The sequence below is a fragment of the Paroedura picta genome, chromosome 12 (assembly GCF_049243985.1).
Source record: "Paroedura picta isolate Pp20150507F chromosome 12, Ppicta_v3.0, whole genome shotgun sequence".
NCBI lineage: Eukaryota > Metazoa > Chordata > Lepidosauria > Squamata > Gekkonidae > Paroedura > Paroedura picta.
The window spans coordinates 9,478,536-9,494,979 of NC_135380.1; the positions used below are offsets into that span (position 1 = coordinate 9,478,536).

General features: G+C 41.3%; 1 protein-coding gene across 8 annotated transcripts in view; it reads left to right on the plus strand.

Annotated features, from left to right (window-relative positions):
* ARHGAP32 (Rho GTPase activating protein 32) overlaps positions 1–16,444 on the plus strand; it is a 196,859-nt gene that overhangs the window by 118,942 nt on the left and 61,473 nt on the right. For all 8 annotated transcript variants that reach the window (XM_077306405.1, XM_077306406.1, XM_077306404.1 and 5 more), the window contains exons 6-8: positions 8,952–9,089; positions 11,866–11,958; positions 14,078–14,200. In XM_077306405.1, coding sequence (XP_077162520.1) covers positions 8,952–9,089; positions 11,866–11,958; positions 14,078–14,200 — 354 coding nt within the window. The remainder of the gene's footprint in view (positions 1–8,951; positions 9,090–11,865; positions 11,959–14,077; positions 14,201–16,444) is intronic.

The following is a 16,444-nucleotide window of genomic DNA, read 5'->3' on the forward strand; positions in this document are numbered from 1 at the left end:
ATGTTATTTGTCATATCCTTGGACACTCTAAAGAAGTGACATTTTAAAATTAGGAAACAGGCACCATTGAGCATGGATCCACTGGTGCAATTATTAGGGAAAGGAATGAATAACTTCCTTCTTGTTCTTCTGTCGGCACAGCTCTCCAGCTGTAACATTCAAATTGTACAGAATGTGATAGTCTGCAGTCAATTGACACTAGTTTACTCAGCAGCTAAAATCAATATCGGCTTTTAAAGTACTTAGCACTGAAATAGCATGTGATTGTTCAAAGACCTATTCTTCATTCCCCATCCCCCCCACACTTCAATAATGTATAAGGCAATATTGTCCATATTGGATAGGGGGCTTATAGTGAGGCTTGTACGAGGCCACCTAATAGGTTCATGGCGGAAACAAGATTTGAAGAGGGGTGCTTCGTGATAGCTTACCTACTATGCTCTGCCAGCTCTCTGGTTAAAGACAACTGTTCTCTTCAATTTGTGGTTGAACCCAGCCTTGCTGCATAAAGGCCTACATGACAATCAGGAACCCTGCCAAGTCGTGTCACTCAGTAAGAGAAACCATAACTGCTAGCTTGTCTTTTTAGATTTCAACAGTGATTTTTCCACTCTGAAAACAAACACGCACACGCACACACACATTGTGCAGCCAGAATAAGCACAGGGAGGTTGTGGTAGGCTGGATTGTCATCTTTAGCATGCCAGATTGCTAAAATATAATTAAAAAGGAGGGGATAATAATGTCATCATTTGAATAGCTGTGAACTAGCTTAATAGGAACGTTCCTCTGACTTGGAACGGCTGCGTGTCTGTTGAAATGTTTGCAGTGCTGTAAAAGCTGACTGGTTGCAAAATAAGCTCATTTGAAGCTAAATAGAATAAGTCTGGCAGAGCTGCTGATAGGGGGCCGAATGTTGAAGTATGCTATTTTTAATGTGGATGGATAAATAGTTTTATCAGTAGCCAAGCCACCAAAAGCCTGGTTCCACAGCTGAACAAAATCTCTTTTAATATGGCAAAAATAAAATATATATATATATATAATTTGCCACGTATAGAGCTAGAAAGAAGTTCGAAAATATTTAAAAATGTGGAACTCTGAACAAATCAAACACAGACTAGATAAAATAAAGATTTTTTTTTCCACCTGGACTTTTCATTTCTCTACCTTTTCATGTGTATGTTACACAGTCCAGTAACTCACCTCTCTGGAATGACACAATTTAGATGTTGTCACCTTTTCTTTTGGGAAACAGTTGGGTCTAGCAATTTCTGGTCAAGTTCATGAGATTCAATAAGTTGAGCTTTGGGAGCCTTACTTCTTTTTTCTTTATGAAACTAGGTGGCTGCACTTTGAATGTGGAAAATTTGGATTGATAAAGACCTCAGATTTGATGCTGCAAGTGTGGTGATGCTCTCCATTATACAGGAACATTTGCCTCATTATATTCAACCATTAACAAGGACGGACTCATTGCCACTGACGAAAGCCAGACTGAAAACGGAAAACAAATGAATCTAGAGACCGTTTTGGCAGAGTCAAAGTCTAAATAAATGACATAAGAGACTTTTTGTCTTCTTATACTTAATTAAGCCACTGGATTGATTCTGTTTCTCCTTTGTTGCAAGTGTGGTGATGGCAAAATGGCATCTAGATTTACAGTGCTTGCTTAGCTTGGCTGTGTTAACAAGCACAGAAATCATAATTTTTGTCTGTGATGCATAAAAGTCATGCATAAACCTGGTGCTTAATCAGTTTCAGGAAGTTTTCTTTCAGGTAGAATGCCTCTTCTACCTCCTCTAAAAATGTGCTCAAAAATTCCCTCTTTTCCTTCATTACAGTAAACTCACCAGAGGCAAAAGAGAAGTAATCAGAACGTAAATGTTGTTCGCTTCCTTTTGTTTGGAGAGCTCCCCCTTGATCATTGTCTTCTGCCAATGGGGAAAAGATGTTTCTGTTTCATCTGTGATACCATTGCTGAGCGTTCTTCTCATTTGTTAATTGTCAGTTTTATATATAAGTAACTGTTTTTAAAAGTTTGTGTTTTATGTCTTTTAATAATCGTTCACTGCCTTGAGGACCATAATTGGGCAGAGAGGCAGAATACAATCACAAATATTTAAAGTAAACAGTTTGTCTTGCTGTGCTTAGTACAGCGTGGGGCACCTACCAGCGGAGAGCCTGCATAGCCAGAAAGGTGTTTACATCTGTTTCAACGACCTTGAGCAATCCAGCCTGCCACTGAGTCATGCCATTAGTACAACATATTGGCATTGATGCATTATGAATAATTTTAGGATATCTAAAGGTGCTAAGGTGACACATTTAAGCAGGGATAGTCAAACTGCGGCCCTCCAGATGTCCATCGACTACAATTCCCATGATCCCAAGGGGCTCATGGGAATTGTAGTCCATGGACATCTGGAGGGCCGCAGTTTGACTACCCCCTACATTTAAGCATGTGATTCCTTCCTGAGGACAAGCTTGAAGGCATTGATTAATATGCACAGGTGGCACAAAGTTATCTACTAATAGCTATTCATTTTATTTCTTTGTGTTTTTCATTGATGGGCTTTTAAATATTCCGGCATATAATGTTAGTGGTGCTCTCTGCATGCTACGAGATTATGCTAGGTTATTGCACTCAATCTTCCGACAGTTTGCTACCCGCAGATTTCTGCTCACCCCCTTCCTCTTTTCTCCCTCATTTCCCTGACCTATTACTCCTACCCCATATTCTCCATCGGGCATGACTGACAGCCAGTTGTTTAAATTGCAAGCTGTGATGAGAGACCGGAAACTAATAAAATGTTAAAAAAAAATCTTTTTTTTCCTTCTTCTTCTCCAAATAGCAAGATATTTAAACTGTATATATTTTTTTCAGACTGCCATTCCGAAACAGTTTTAATTAAGGAAAACTATTGAGCATTTCAGCTTTGGGTGCTGGAAGCTCTTTATTATTCTTCTGTTACCTGTTTATACGCTCTCGTCCCTCTTTAGCTTCATGAAGCAATTTCCCTGAGCAAATACTCCAGTCAGATATTTATCTAAGGAATGGCTATATCTGGCAAAGATTGCTTTGAGCGATTGGTTTCTGGGGAGAAAGGGCCGACCGACTGTAAACGCTCAACAATTGTAGTGCTGTCTTGGTGAGCTAGCTTGAGCTTGGATGTTCAACAAGCATCTTCAGGTATCTCATCCCAGAATTAGTGGGATTATTGTCTCTTTTTTCACATATCAGATCGTTTACAGTTTTCCTTTATGTAAAAATCCAGAAGTGCTCTCGTATTAAGCATTCAAGTAGCAATGTGTATACAGTGTGATTCAAGAGTGTAATTGTACAGTGTACAATTTTACAATCTAATTCAAGAGTCATTTTAGATCAGTGGTCACCTACCTTTTTTTGGCTGGGGACCGGCAGGGTGATGGCCACGCCCGCGCACGCGCCCGAGCATCGCGCACGTGCGGCCGGGCTGCGCATGCACACAGAAGCGCTCTCGTATTAAGCATTCAAGTAGCAATGTGTATACAGTGTGATTCAAGAGTGTAATTGTACAGTGTACAATTTTACAATCTAATTCAAGAGTCATTTTAGATCAGTGGTCCCCTACCTTTTTTTGGCTGGGGACCGGCAGGGCGCGCACGCGCCCGAGCATCGCACACGTGCGGCCGGGCTGTGCATGCACACATGCGTGCTGCGCAGCCGAAATTGCACAGTGCAGCACTTTCGCGCATGCGCGAAAGTGCCACATGTGCCCGATTTCGGCCGCACAGCACGCATGTGCGCATGCGCGATGCGCGGCATGGCCCTTATTCCCTCTCCCCCCCTCCCGCAGTAAGAAGCTTCCCGGGCCGCAGGCTTGCGGCCTGGGAAGTTTTTGACTGCGGGGGAGGGCGGGGAGAGGGAACCGCAGCCCGTCACCGGGCCATGGACCGCAGGTTGGGGACCACTGTTTTAGATCACAAGGTATTTGTGGCCTTACTTCCAATGGCACGTCTTCGTCTGTGTTGCATTCTTCCTCATCTCACCATGGCTCCGTAAGCCATGCTCATTAAAAGTGAAATTGACTATGGTGTTCTGGATATATATTTATTGTCATGATTTCATACTGGATGTGAAGCAGGAACCAGTACTTGAATGAACAGCACAGAATATTATCATGAATTGGTATGGCCAGTTTGAATCCAGTATAGTTGTCTTCAAGGCCACAATGTTGTGTTACTTTCTCTTGCATCAATGAATAAGTCCTTGGGCTGTAGAATATTGATCCGAATGTTCATGCTGTCTTTCTAATGCCTCAGTATTCAAAGAGGACGTCACACTGCATTGTGGGGTGCCTTTTCCATCCCGCTTCATTTGTAAACAGGTGCACAAATTGAGCACTGGTGTCGATAATTTTACATGCCCTAAGCACACCTGTCAAATTTCATTGCAAGTTCAGTTGCAAAATAAACTAAGAATTCTTAACCAAGATTTGAAACTGGTTAGAAAGCCTGATAAAATGGGAAATTTAATGCCCCTTAATCATATCTGTTCCACATAATATATTTCCGGTAAGGCCTTGGAGGAGAAGCATGTCTCATGGCTTAAGTGCCACTCAGTGCTTAACACCACTCAGGGTGGCTGTCCCACCTTTGAGTGCCTCCTCCTCCAACCGGCTTGCCTGTCGGTCCAGCAGCCAGCCAATCGCCTTCCTTCCCCCACTCCTGACCATCCCCTCTCCTTCCATTTGAGGCTCAGAGGCTGCAGAAGAACTGCCAGTGAGTTCCCTTCCCAATGGCCTCCAGCCTCCAGCCTTTCTAGGTCCTGGGGGGAGGGAGAGGCCATCCACAGAGTTCTTCCACTCCCTCCCCCAATCTAGCACCCAATATATTCCTGAATGCAACAGGCTTGGCCCCTAGTTTGTAAATATAACATGAGATGGTGCTAAGATGGGTTGGAATTTGAAGGCAAAAGTGAGGATGGAATCCTACAGTCAGCTGTTTCAATCCTGTAACACCTATATCCTGTCACTTTTAGAAATCCTTGGCTCTTCGTGTACATTGCATTGCATAGTCAAGTATAATATTGAACTAGAAAATGAGTAAAATTTGGATAAGAATTCTGGAATAAGTTAGCTGGCTTTAGTATGCCTAATATGTGCAAATCAAAGGACTGATTATTTATGAACCACTTATTCCATTCCCTGCCCTGTATGTAAGGAAAAAAAACAAAAAACAAAACTTCCTGGCACAATTTCTAGGATTTGAGAGACTTCGGACTTAGAAAAATCAGTGGATAGAACACATCAGCTAATATTGAATGGGATTTTATCAAGTCAGTCCTCCCCTTTTGTTTAAATTTTGAAGTTATTTCCCACCATGACTTGTTTTTAGAAAGAAAAAGGATGTGAAAGTCACGCTAGAAAAATATACATTCAGACTGCTATAGAAGCCACACTGATGACGGAGTAAAACCTCTAGTTCTATAATGGGCCTTTTTCAGAAATTCAGTTAAATCAGAAGGATCAATATATTCTTCTAATTTTCATAACGGCCAGATCTATATATAGTTAAATTCAGAGGCTGGGGTCTGGAACAGACAAATCTTTTCTATATGACTGAGAAAAGCACTTTTATCTATCTTGTTTCTCAGTTCCGGCATCTACTTTCAGTGGTCTTGTATATGAGTATATTGTATTTTTTATCTACAATGTGGGGTGATTGTGCACATCAGAACTAGAATGAGCTTTTATTTTTCTCCTTTTTTGTTATGATATTTCTATGATATAAGTTTCCAAAGTACCAGGCAACCAATATAAACAATACAATGTAAGTAGATCTTTCTTTCTTGCCTGCCAGAAATGTCTCTGGTCATGCCTAAGTTTAAATATCTGTGATTTTGCTATTATTAAAAATATGTCTTCTTACGACAGCCAAGTTATGTTAATAATAACAATGCAAAGTTTGAGCCCATTGACATCTTTAAGACCAACAATTTTTTATTCTAGGTATAAGCTTTTGTGTGCATGCACACTTCTTCAGATATAGTGGAACAGAAGTCAGTAACCATTACATAAGTTGAGGGTGGGGAGGGTGTTGCCAGGAAGCACCAATAAGAGTCAAGAAGCATCAGTAACTGAGCAACACATATAGCTAAGATTAGGGTTGTGCGCAGCAGTCCTGATCTGGACCGCTTTGGCTTTGGCTGCCTTGGACTGCCCCGGTCGAAGCACCTTCGGCGCTGGAGAAAGATAGGGCAGCGCGGGGAGAGACAGCTCATATACAGGAGAGCAGGAGGAGACAGCCTGCTAGTTGCCGGGTACCCCCTGCTCTTCCTTATGCGAGGAAGCCTGTCGAGGGGGGGGGATGACAACTGGGGCTGTCTGGTAAGTGAAGTCCCTTTAACCGTCTCTCTAAAGCAGCTGTTTCGACTCTGGATTTTTTGGCGGAAGGGCAATATGGACTGCTCCGAACCGATCTGTTGCCTAGGCAGCCCCAATTCGGTGCCAAAGCAGCCACTTCGGATCGAATCGCACACCCCTAGCCAAGATTGGATTAAGGCAATTATTAAGATGTGTGAATAGCAGTACATGATCATAATAGCTAATAATCACCCATGAACCCACATGGTACCTCAATTATTTGTGTATAGAGAGAGGGCCCTTCTATAAAATTGTAACTCTGACTTAAAATCATGAGCATTTAAGCCCTCATTAGTGTAGAGAAAGTTGGATATCTTACAAGAAAAATTCCTAAAGTGGGGCCAACTAAATGTAAAGTCAGATTCATTTTTGGTCAGCATATAAATCTTATTTCAGAGAATAACTTTGGAATGCAAACACATCCAAATAAGAGCTGCTTCTGTGTCTTCTCCCTCTTTGCATGACCTTCATGTTTGATCTTTCCAGGATCTGTTAAAGTCCATCTGTGCAAGTAAAACTCATTTGGCTGTGGCAGATTTTGCTTTCCAATGCTTGGCCCTTCATGCCAGTTCTAGCGCTGCTTTACAAAGTTTTGAACTTCAGGGGAATCCGGTACTAACATTCGGTGACTGAAAAGATCATTTGTGAAACATCTGTTAATTTTTTAATTAATATGCAACATATATAATCAGAACGAATATACAAAGCAAACCAGTACTTTGTTTCCAGAACACCATGTGTGATCATTTTTAGCCTCACTCGTTATAAAGAAACATCAGGAAGGAAGGATGTATGCGTACCAAGTTCTCTACAGCTGAAATGTCATATAACATATTTACTCGAAGTCTATGGTTTTTTTTCTAGCTATGCCTTTAAAAAAAAAAGAGGCCATGTCTTACATTCCCATACAAATTATGTTTATGTAGGCAGCTGCTGATTTACTTCATAGTGCAGGGCTCCAAAGCCAATGGCAGAAAACTTATTTCTGTTGCAGAAGAGCTTATAGAACTGGATTTATAGCTTCCTCTTGGCCCTTAGGCATTAACTGATGCAAAAGATATGCTGAGGACTTCTTGGTAAATAGAACATGGATTTAAAAGAGCATTAATAACAGCTATAAATAGAATAATAAGGCAGAGGACATTAGATTAATCCCTCTGTTACAATATGTGCATTATCCTTATCAAGTTCATTAACATATAAAATAGCTTTTGGATACATTTTGGAGAACGTTCTCTTCACTACACTTGATTCTGATAAAACACTGTCACTCTGCAATTGCCTGAGAGAGTGAAGAAGTTGTATAATATCAACAAGATTATTTTTTAAAAAACTGGGCATACATGTAATTAGATTAGATTATTTATGCACGGTCATTGACCATGTATCCTGCAAGGTTCTGTTTCATTTCCCTATGGTATTTAACATATACCTATGCTGATCAACTCTGAGCTAAACTGCAGCAAACACGGTGCACATGGGGCTGCTTTTTGGTGTAGACCTTCTTGGTGTAGAGAGCCAGTTTGGTGTAGTGGTTAGGAGTGCGGACTTGTAATCTGGCATGCAGGTTCGATTCTGCGCTCCCCCACATGCAACCAGCTGGGTGACCTTGGGCTCGCCACGGCACTGATAAAACTGTTCTGACCGGGCAGTGATATCAGTGCTCTCTCAGCCTCACCCACCCCACAGGGTGTCTGTTGTGGGGGGAGAAATGGGAAGGCGACTGTAAGCCGCTTTGAGCCTCCTTCGGGTAGGGAAAAGCGGCATATAAGAACCAACTCTTCTTCTTCTTCTTTTGAGGATTTAGACTTTTCAGCTAGATCAAAAAGTGGCAGTGAAGGGGGGCGATCAGAGGAACTGGGTGGAAAGAACAATGTTCCTCCAGTTCAGATTGTATGATGAATCTTGACAATGTGTGTATGTACACATACTTATGTGTCTCATGCTTGCATAATCCCAAGCATAGGGGACATGAACTTCACTAGCATCTGTGCATAATTTTAAGAAAATAACTGAGTTAGTTTTAACTGTTGAGGACAAACCCATGCAGTGGAGGAAAAGAGGGCAGAATCATTATGGGGAAGGACTGCAGGACAGTGGTAGACTGTACAATCCCTGTTATATCCTGTTCAAAGTGTGGGGAAGGCGTATGCCTAGAACCTTGCAAGGATTCTTACTTTCCAAATAAGTGGGACAGGTCTCGATATACCAGTGATCTGGTTTGGCATAAGGCACCTTCATTTGTTCAGTGCCAAACTGTGTGAAACAGTGACATAAATACCTGTGATATAAGGCAGTTTCTAAATTACCAGTGAGACCCTCAGCTTAAACTTGCAAGGGATGTACTTTAGGAAAGTTGACAGCACTGCCAAGGTGTCTGATCCATCTTTCTGCTAGAATTGCTGCTTTATGCTTCTGACTAGCATGATTTGTTAGAAAATTCATGGCACTCTAATGCTCTGTCTTTCTCCCTGTCTCTTTTCCTGTCTGTGTATGTGTGTGTGTCTCTCTCTCTCTCTCTCACACACACACTCCTCTCTGCAGGGCAAGAGCTGGATTGTGAAGCGGAGTTATGAAGATTTCAGAGTACTTGATAAGCATCTCCATCTGTGTATTTATGACCGCCGCTTCTCCCAGCTTTCAGAGCTGCCTCGTTCCGATGCCTTGAAAGACAGTCCAGAGGTAAAAATATGAAGTTTATTGCCATTAGAAGGAAACCAGCTACCTGTTTTCAGACTGTAGTTCTAGCTATTTTGTTTAGTTTTTGAACATGGAAATTATTCCGGTGTGTGAGCTAGGAGTGCAGAAATGTTGCTTGAAGTTATGGAGATAATGCAGTGCTGTTAAATTATTCAAATGTACTGTTCTGCTAAGTAAAGAGTGGTGAATATCAGAAGGAGTGGGCTATATATTTCATTGTCTGCAAAATGTTAAGATTAAATGGCTGTGAGGCTGTTTCAATGATCTGTTTTGCTTCTCCCTGCTTGGAAGTGGGGTGTGTGTGTGTGTGTGAAAGAAATGGTTTAAGTGGCTGTCAACTGATGGGAGGGTACCCCTGCTCAGCTGTTAGTCTAAAAGGGCCTGAACCGCCAAATCAAACAAGGTATATGTTCCAGAAAGACACCTTCTCTGAACATCAGTTTGAGGAATAAGAAGTCAGCCAAGATCAGGCCAAATTTGGTTTGTGAACCAGTTTGTGCCCATCACTACTGCTTATCTCTGCTTCTCGACCAATGTAATTTCAACTGCATCAGTGAATGTTGTTTTGCTCTTCCACTGAGCCAGCCTTCCTCACAAGCACCTTTCCTGTCTCCCTTATGAAGTGATGCTTCTTAGAATTTTTTTTGAGGGGGGATGAATGCACAAAATCTGAGCTTTTATTTTTTCAACCTAAATTTTCTTTTCAACCTTAAAATATGCTCCAAAAATGGTGGGAGGTGGTTTTGTGACTGGCCAAAGAAGCCCACTGGGTCAAGTTTGTTTACAGCCACTTCAAATAGAAACATGTTTCCCCTATTTACTGACAGGAGTCACAGATGATGTGTGAGCCCACCCCTCCTATGTCATGGTAGGGTCTTCTGCTGTTTGCCCTCAGTAGATTATCCCTTACAGATAGTTGAATGTGTTCGACATTACGTAGTCATTCTTCAAAATTTTCATCTTCTCAATGCTGCAAATAAAGTGTGAGAAATAAGGGCACCTTATTTACAGAGCTTATTTACAAGGAGTAATTTTTACCTACTATTGACATGATTCAGTTCTCATTGAGGAAGTACCCTGCAGCAGGTTGTGTCACTCCAGGTGTGGGGAGGGAGGTGGCTGAATGTTTCTGCATCCTGTAAACCTAATCAGTCCTAGGAAGACGTAGAGAGTCGGTTCTGCAAAGGGAAGCAGAATGGGGGAAGGAAAAAGCATACTTGATGAGGAAGTCCGGTGATTTCAGCATCAGCAGCAGCAGATTTGAAAACAGGACTACCCAGCAAAGATGGAGGGCTTGGCATTCCTTCTGCACTTGGAATTTCCTGGGTGCAAATAGGAGAGGTATTATTATTGGCTGAATTTGGTGCAGAAAAAGGATATGTGATGGCCTTGGGGCAGAGCTTCAGGATCCATCTGGCCATTGGTGAAAACAGGGTAATTGGTAAACTGTAATTGGCGAAACTTTAGGATCTTTAGTGAAAGGGTCAGAATCCAAGCTTTCATAGGATAGTTCTACCCTCCTTTTGTAAGGGGTTGTTAATCCAGGTTATGCAGTAGGAAGGAGAAATGTGTCTGGTTGCAGGTAAAAGCAGGTATGACTAAGACTGGTGGACAACAGCCAGGAGATGGGCTAAAGGTCTTTTCTGGGAATTTGGTAGAATTTTCAGAGAAGTCTACATTGTGAGGGAGAATTTGGGAACTTTGGCTGTTGTCCTAAGAACCTGGGCCATTGGGAACTTTGGCGGGCCCTCAAAAGAGCCTTGGTTAATATGCCTCTGAAGCTGTTGGGCAGCCAAACTACTTTTTTCTTTTTGAAAGCACCTGGATAAATACATAATCTAGAAGTCCGGCCTTAATGTGAAACGATGGATACATCCATGCCTCTGACTACAAAAGGCAGGGGATCTGCAACCAGAAAGATGCAGGTTGCAGCGGAAGGATCATAGGGAGCAATAATCCGCCATGACATGGAGGAGGCTAAACCAGAACTCTTCTGTTTGACGCTGAGCTTTTTATGAAGATGGAACCTTTGTATGGAGGATCTGGATCAGGGGTAGTCAAACTGCGGCCCTTCAGATGTCCATGGACTACAATTCCCATGAGCCCCCTGCCAGCATTCGCTGGCAGGGGCTCATGGGAATTGTAGTCCATGGACATCTGGAGGGCCGCAGTTTGACTACCCCTGACAGTCTCATGGATAGTCTGGAGTGGTACAATGGGGATACACCTCAGTGGGAATAACCACTGTCTTGTATGCCTGGGGTTTCTTTTAAGCCACTAAGGGGCAGTCCTATACTATTCCCTTTAATGACAAAGCAAACAAAACTCACCAGCAAACTGAGCTCTCTCATGCGTCACATTTCGAAGTGCTTTCTAGAGGCCAGAGAAGAGAAGCTTCCTGGGTTGCTTAACTGTTCTCAGATACCTGTTTCAAAGAAAATGTAAATTATCCCAAACCTTTCCCTAAGTTCCAATAAAATATGCTGTATTTTGTATGCCTTGACGGGCAGGAGACAGCAGGATTTAAATATCTAGCGAGATGGATTCACATAAAAAACTGGGCAGATAACTTTTTGGATTTCTTTTTTAGAGCCTAAGCCCTTACATTGATTGCTGATTTATCTTGTTCTCACAGTCAGTCAAGCGCAGAGAGATTTTTACGCTTTCTATAGCAAGTAATTGTCATCCGCTACCTTATTTTGAAGGTGAGGTTTTCTGCATCAACAGAATTATACCAGTCTATACTTGCTCTTTACAGCTTGTCACCCAGATGCTAATGGCTTACCTGTCGCGACTTTCAGCCATTGCCGGCAACAAGATAAACTGCGGCCCTGCCCTCACGTGGATGGAGGTACTGTAGAGTGTACAGCACTGTTCCAGGGTTTCATTTCCATTGTTAGACAATGTAGACCACAGTGGGAACTTTGGAAGCTCCAAATGCAAAAGGAGTGTCAAATCATAAATTGATGCTGGCAGTGTTCGTTCCCTTCTAGTGTCATTAAAAGAGAGAGGAGAAATACATAAAATAAATTTATTGTCCTTGCTAGAGCTTAAGATGCTGAACCCTGTAGTTTTGTTGTTTTGGGCATTCCTCCAAGGTTAGGTGCCCTCTAATGATACTGCTATCATCAGAGGGCACCTCACCTTGGAGGAATGCCCGAAACAACCAAAAGTTGTTTCAATGAGCATTTTGGAGGACTGGAAAACACTTCACGTAGAAGGCACATACTGTGTAGCCAGTATCAGCTACAGGATCTTCTTCAAGATCTTGCAGACAAATAAATAAATAAATAAACAAACAAACAAACAAACAAATAAATAAATAATAAAATAAACTACACTTTAGCCCAGGGGTAGTCAAACTGCGGCCCTCCAGATGTCCATGGACTACAATTCCCAGGAGCCCCCTGCCAGCACTTGCTGGCAGGGGGCTCCTGGGAATTGTAGTCCATGGACATCTGGAGGGCTGCAGTTTGACTACCCCTGCTTTAGGCATTGTAGTAAATAAAATAAGTACTACTCAGGAAAGGTTACTTCCAGAAAAGCTTTCATAATTCATTCTCCATTTTCTGTGCTTGCTTAGTGGAATAGTATAGCTGTTTTAGGTGACACAATTTGCAATACATTGCATTTCTTGTCTCTTTTCACCAAGTACAGCTGTATTTTATAGGAAGTATCTTTTTTTACCAGTACTGCTGTTGGAATAATGTATGTCCTCCTTCAGTAATGAGGCTAATTGACTAGGTTTCTAATGAATTTTTGTGAATGCTAAGTTTTGGAATAAAGGGGAGTTTCCAGAGACAGTGCAGTAACACCCCTCCCCTGTTTATTTATTTATTTATTTATTTATTTTGCATACCACCTGCAATCTGTTTTATTCACTGCTGATTCATTTTCCAGTTTATAGTTCTGGTGCCATTCAGGAAACTGAACCGATCTCAGCTAATCAGCAATAACATAAGCGACATAATGGCATTATCACATTGACATAAATCCAGAGAAGACTGAGGGCAGGAAAAATTCCCCTTCCTCCAAATAGTCTTTCTGATGTGTAGCAAATCCTATTTGGCTGCAAAATGTCACACTGTGCTGGCATAGCTTGCTGACCTCAGTTTGCATGGGCAAATTGTTCTGTATCACCCTGACCCTGGAAGAATCGCTAAAGCAAAAATGTTATGTTTTGGAGTGGCAAAGTTCATTGCAAATTACATTTCATGCCCATGTTGGCTCAGCTGTATGTTTCACACATTATGCAGAAATAAACCTCACTATGCCAGCTAAGGAACTCTGAATGAACCACTGGCAACTGCATACAATTGTGAAATAGCCATGAATTACAGGAGTCTAACTGAATTCTCTGTGACTGTGCTTCACCAGTAATAAGTAAAGCAGAAATTTTTAAAGTGGGTCATAGTAGACTGAAAGACAATCCTATCTCAGTGTGACTGTGTCCCAGTTAACTAGCATTGCCATAGCTCTTCTGCTGGGTGGCCATTTATGCAGCTTTCCCCACTCACTTACCATTTTTATTGTATCCAGATTCTCTGGAGGACAGTTAAGTAGGAAGGCTAAAGCTAAAGAACAATAAATTACAAATATTTTAAGGAATTGCTTTTCCATGTTGCTAGAAAATCTGTCAAAAGTAAAGCTGAACTGTCTTTGTAATAGAGATTGATAGTTGCTTTTAGAAAGCACATTTCAGTAAAGCAAAATATAACCCTCTCTCAGAGAGAAGGTAAAGTAATCGGTTATTTAGACATTAGTGTTGTATCATTCTTTCTCATTCTCTGGAATATGCTGCCTACGCTGCATTTCTTCACACACCTTAGTTATTTTTTTTACAGCGAACCCTTCAGGTTCGGCTGTCTCTATGAATGTTCATGAAGTTTCTCCGACTCTTGAACACCAATAAAACAAAAAAGATTGCACGTCCTCCGTAATCTCACAATCTACTTTATCTTTTGTTACAGATTGATAACAAGGGGAATCACCTGCTAGTCCACGAAGAGTCATCTATTAATGTTCCTGCTATAGCAGCTGCCCACGTTATTAAAAGATACATTGCTCAGGCGGCCGATGAACTGTCCTTTGAGGTAAATCACTGAAAGAATTGAAGAAGGAAGAAAACACCTAGTACTACATGTGCACATATTAAATATGGATTTGGGGCAGTGCAATTTGAATGTCTGGAAATATGAGTGACTACATTAACAGTAGGAGAAGATTGCATGAATGACCTTGAAGTATATTAGACCCCAAATCATGCAATTAAATTGGTGTTTACTCTTCTTGTTGCTAACATTGCAAACATACAATATTATGAGTTTCCTTAGCAAAAGTATACCTCCCAAGAATTTTTAAATTTTATTTTGGGGTATTAAAAAAACCAAGGGAATATGAGTGAATATTGTTTGGAGTAGAATCCTGTTTATTAACAGAACATTAAATGTTGTCTCACTAACATCAGTTTTCATTTATTTGAATTTAAGACCGAAGTCCAGTGCAAACATAAAGCTGATCCCCCTCTTAAGGGGAGCAAGCAATGGAATTGCATGTTTCTTCATGGAATTGCATGAGGTTTTAGCCCTTCCCTAATGGCTTGAACCTTAATTAAGAAGAAGAAGAAGAAGAGTTGGTTCTTATATGCCGCTTTTCCCTACCCGAAGGAGGCTCAAAGCGGCTTACAGTCGCCTTCCCATTCCTCTCCCCACAATAGACACTCTGTGAGGTGGGTGAGGCTGAGAGAGCCCTGATATCACTGCTCGGTCAGAACAGTTTTATCAGTGCCATGGCTAGCCCAAGGTCACCCAGCTGGTTGCATGTGGGGGAGCGCAGAATCGAACCCGGCATGCTAGATTAGAAGTTTGCCCTCCTAACCACTACACCAAACTGGCTCTCCAATATTATTTTGGCCCCACTGGTAATCATGGTTAATGATAACCCTAGTTTCTCGGAGTGAAGATCTGCAAATCGGCTTCAAACTCTGGTTTCAAACATGGGTTACAGAGGAGCTGATCTAAAGAAGTATGCTTGTACGCGAAAGCTCATCCCTTGAATAAAAGTGTGTTGGTCACTGCTGTTGCCACTGGACTCTAAATTTGTTCTGCTGCTTCAGACCAACACGGAGACCTGCTTGAATCTATCTTCATAATTAATCTTTATACTGATATAACGCTTGATCAGGATTAACCAGGACATACAGAAAAGCACAGGCAAAACAAGGAACCATATGAATGTTGTACTCTATCTCAGGATCCAGGGAGGAGAAAATTTGTGACCCCACAATCTGCTGGTATTCCATCTGTGCCAACCCCTAATCTTAACACAACTATTTGGCATTATATTTGGTGTATAGATGCTTAAATCGAATTTTGGATTATTTCTCAAAAGATAGCAAATTAAAGCTTGGACAAAAAAAAAATCCTATGACTGATTTATCAGGTCCTGTTGCAATAACCGCATCTTTTCTAACTTTCTTCTAAAAAATCCTAGGCATATGCTAGCCTAGTGAATTACTACCACTGCATATTTGACAAATTCCTAGCTCCTTTGTGGGCACCATATGGCTCATATTGAGATGCATCCCTCTGTAAAGCACTTTATATGGCCCACAAATTCCTATTAAATTCCCGAAGTGCTTGGCTTTTGTTGTAAAAAAAAATACATTTGTAGACCTCCTGGTGGCAGAGATAAGCTTGAAAATGCAAGCCTGAAAGGCACCAAAGGCAAACAGTAAGAACTTCACATGCATGGAGGGAGGTTTGCTGGTGTCATTTGCAAGCATTAAGAGATGAGTGCAAACTACTTTAAATGTTTTATGTTAGAAAAGTGGTCTCAAAGGGGTCCCTAAGCATCTTCTTTCATCTTTCTTTCCTGCTGATGTAACATCACATTTCCGTGCTGCATTCAAACTGAGAGAGGGTGTCTTTGTAAGGTCACCCTTATTTTTATAGGATGAAGAAGAACTGCAGGGACACGGCTAATGCACGATAATGAGAACAAAATAACAAGGAGTTAATTCGTTCTAGACTCATCTTCCCCTTGCTTTTCATGTTTTGGGGGCTTATTTAGCTCAGTCCCACATTTCATGTTTTAATTAGAAAAGCTTTGGGCCTTTTAGCTATTTTTGAATAAGTCATCTTATGTTTAGAATGCACATATATTTAGAATGCACATTGTATAGAATTTATAATGCATGAACTCATATTTTAATGGTAGATCTTAGGACTGCTGATCATGCAAGGATATTATGCCTTTTTTCCCTTTTTGCAGTGTGTAGAGTGTTTGTATGTTTTCATCTAGAGATGAGTCTGTCTTAAAATACTGAGAAAAGGATT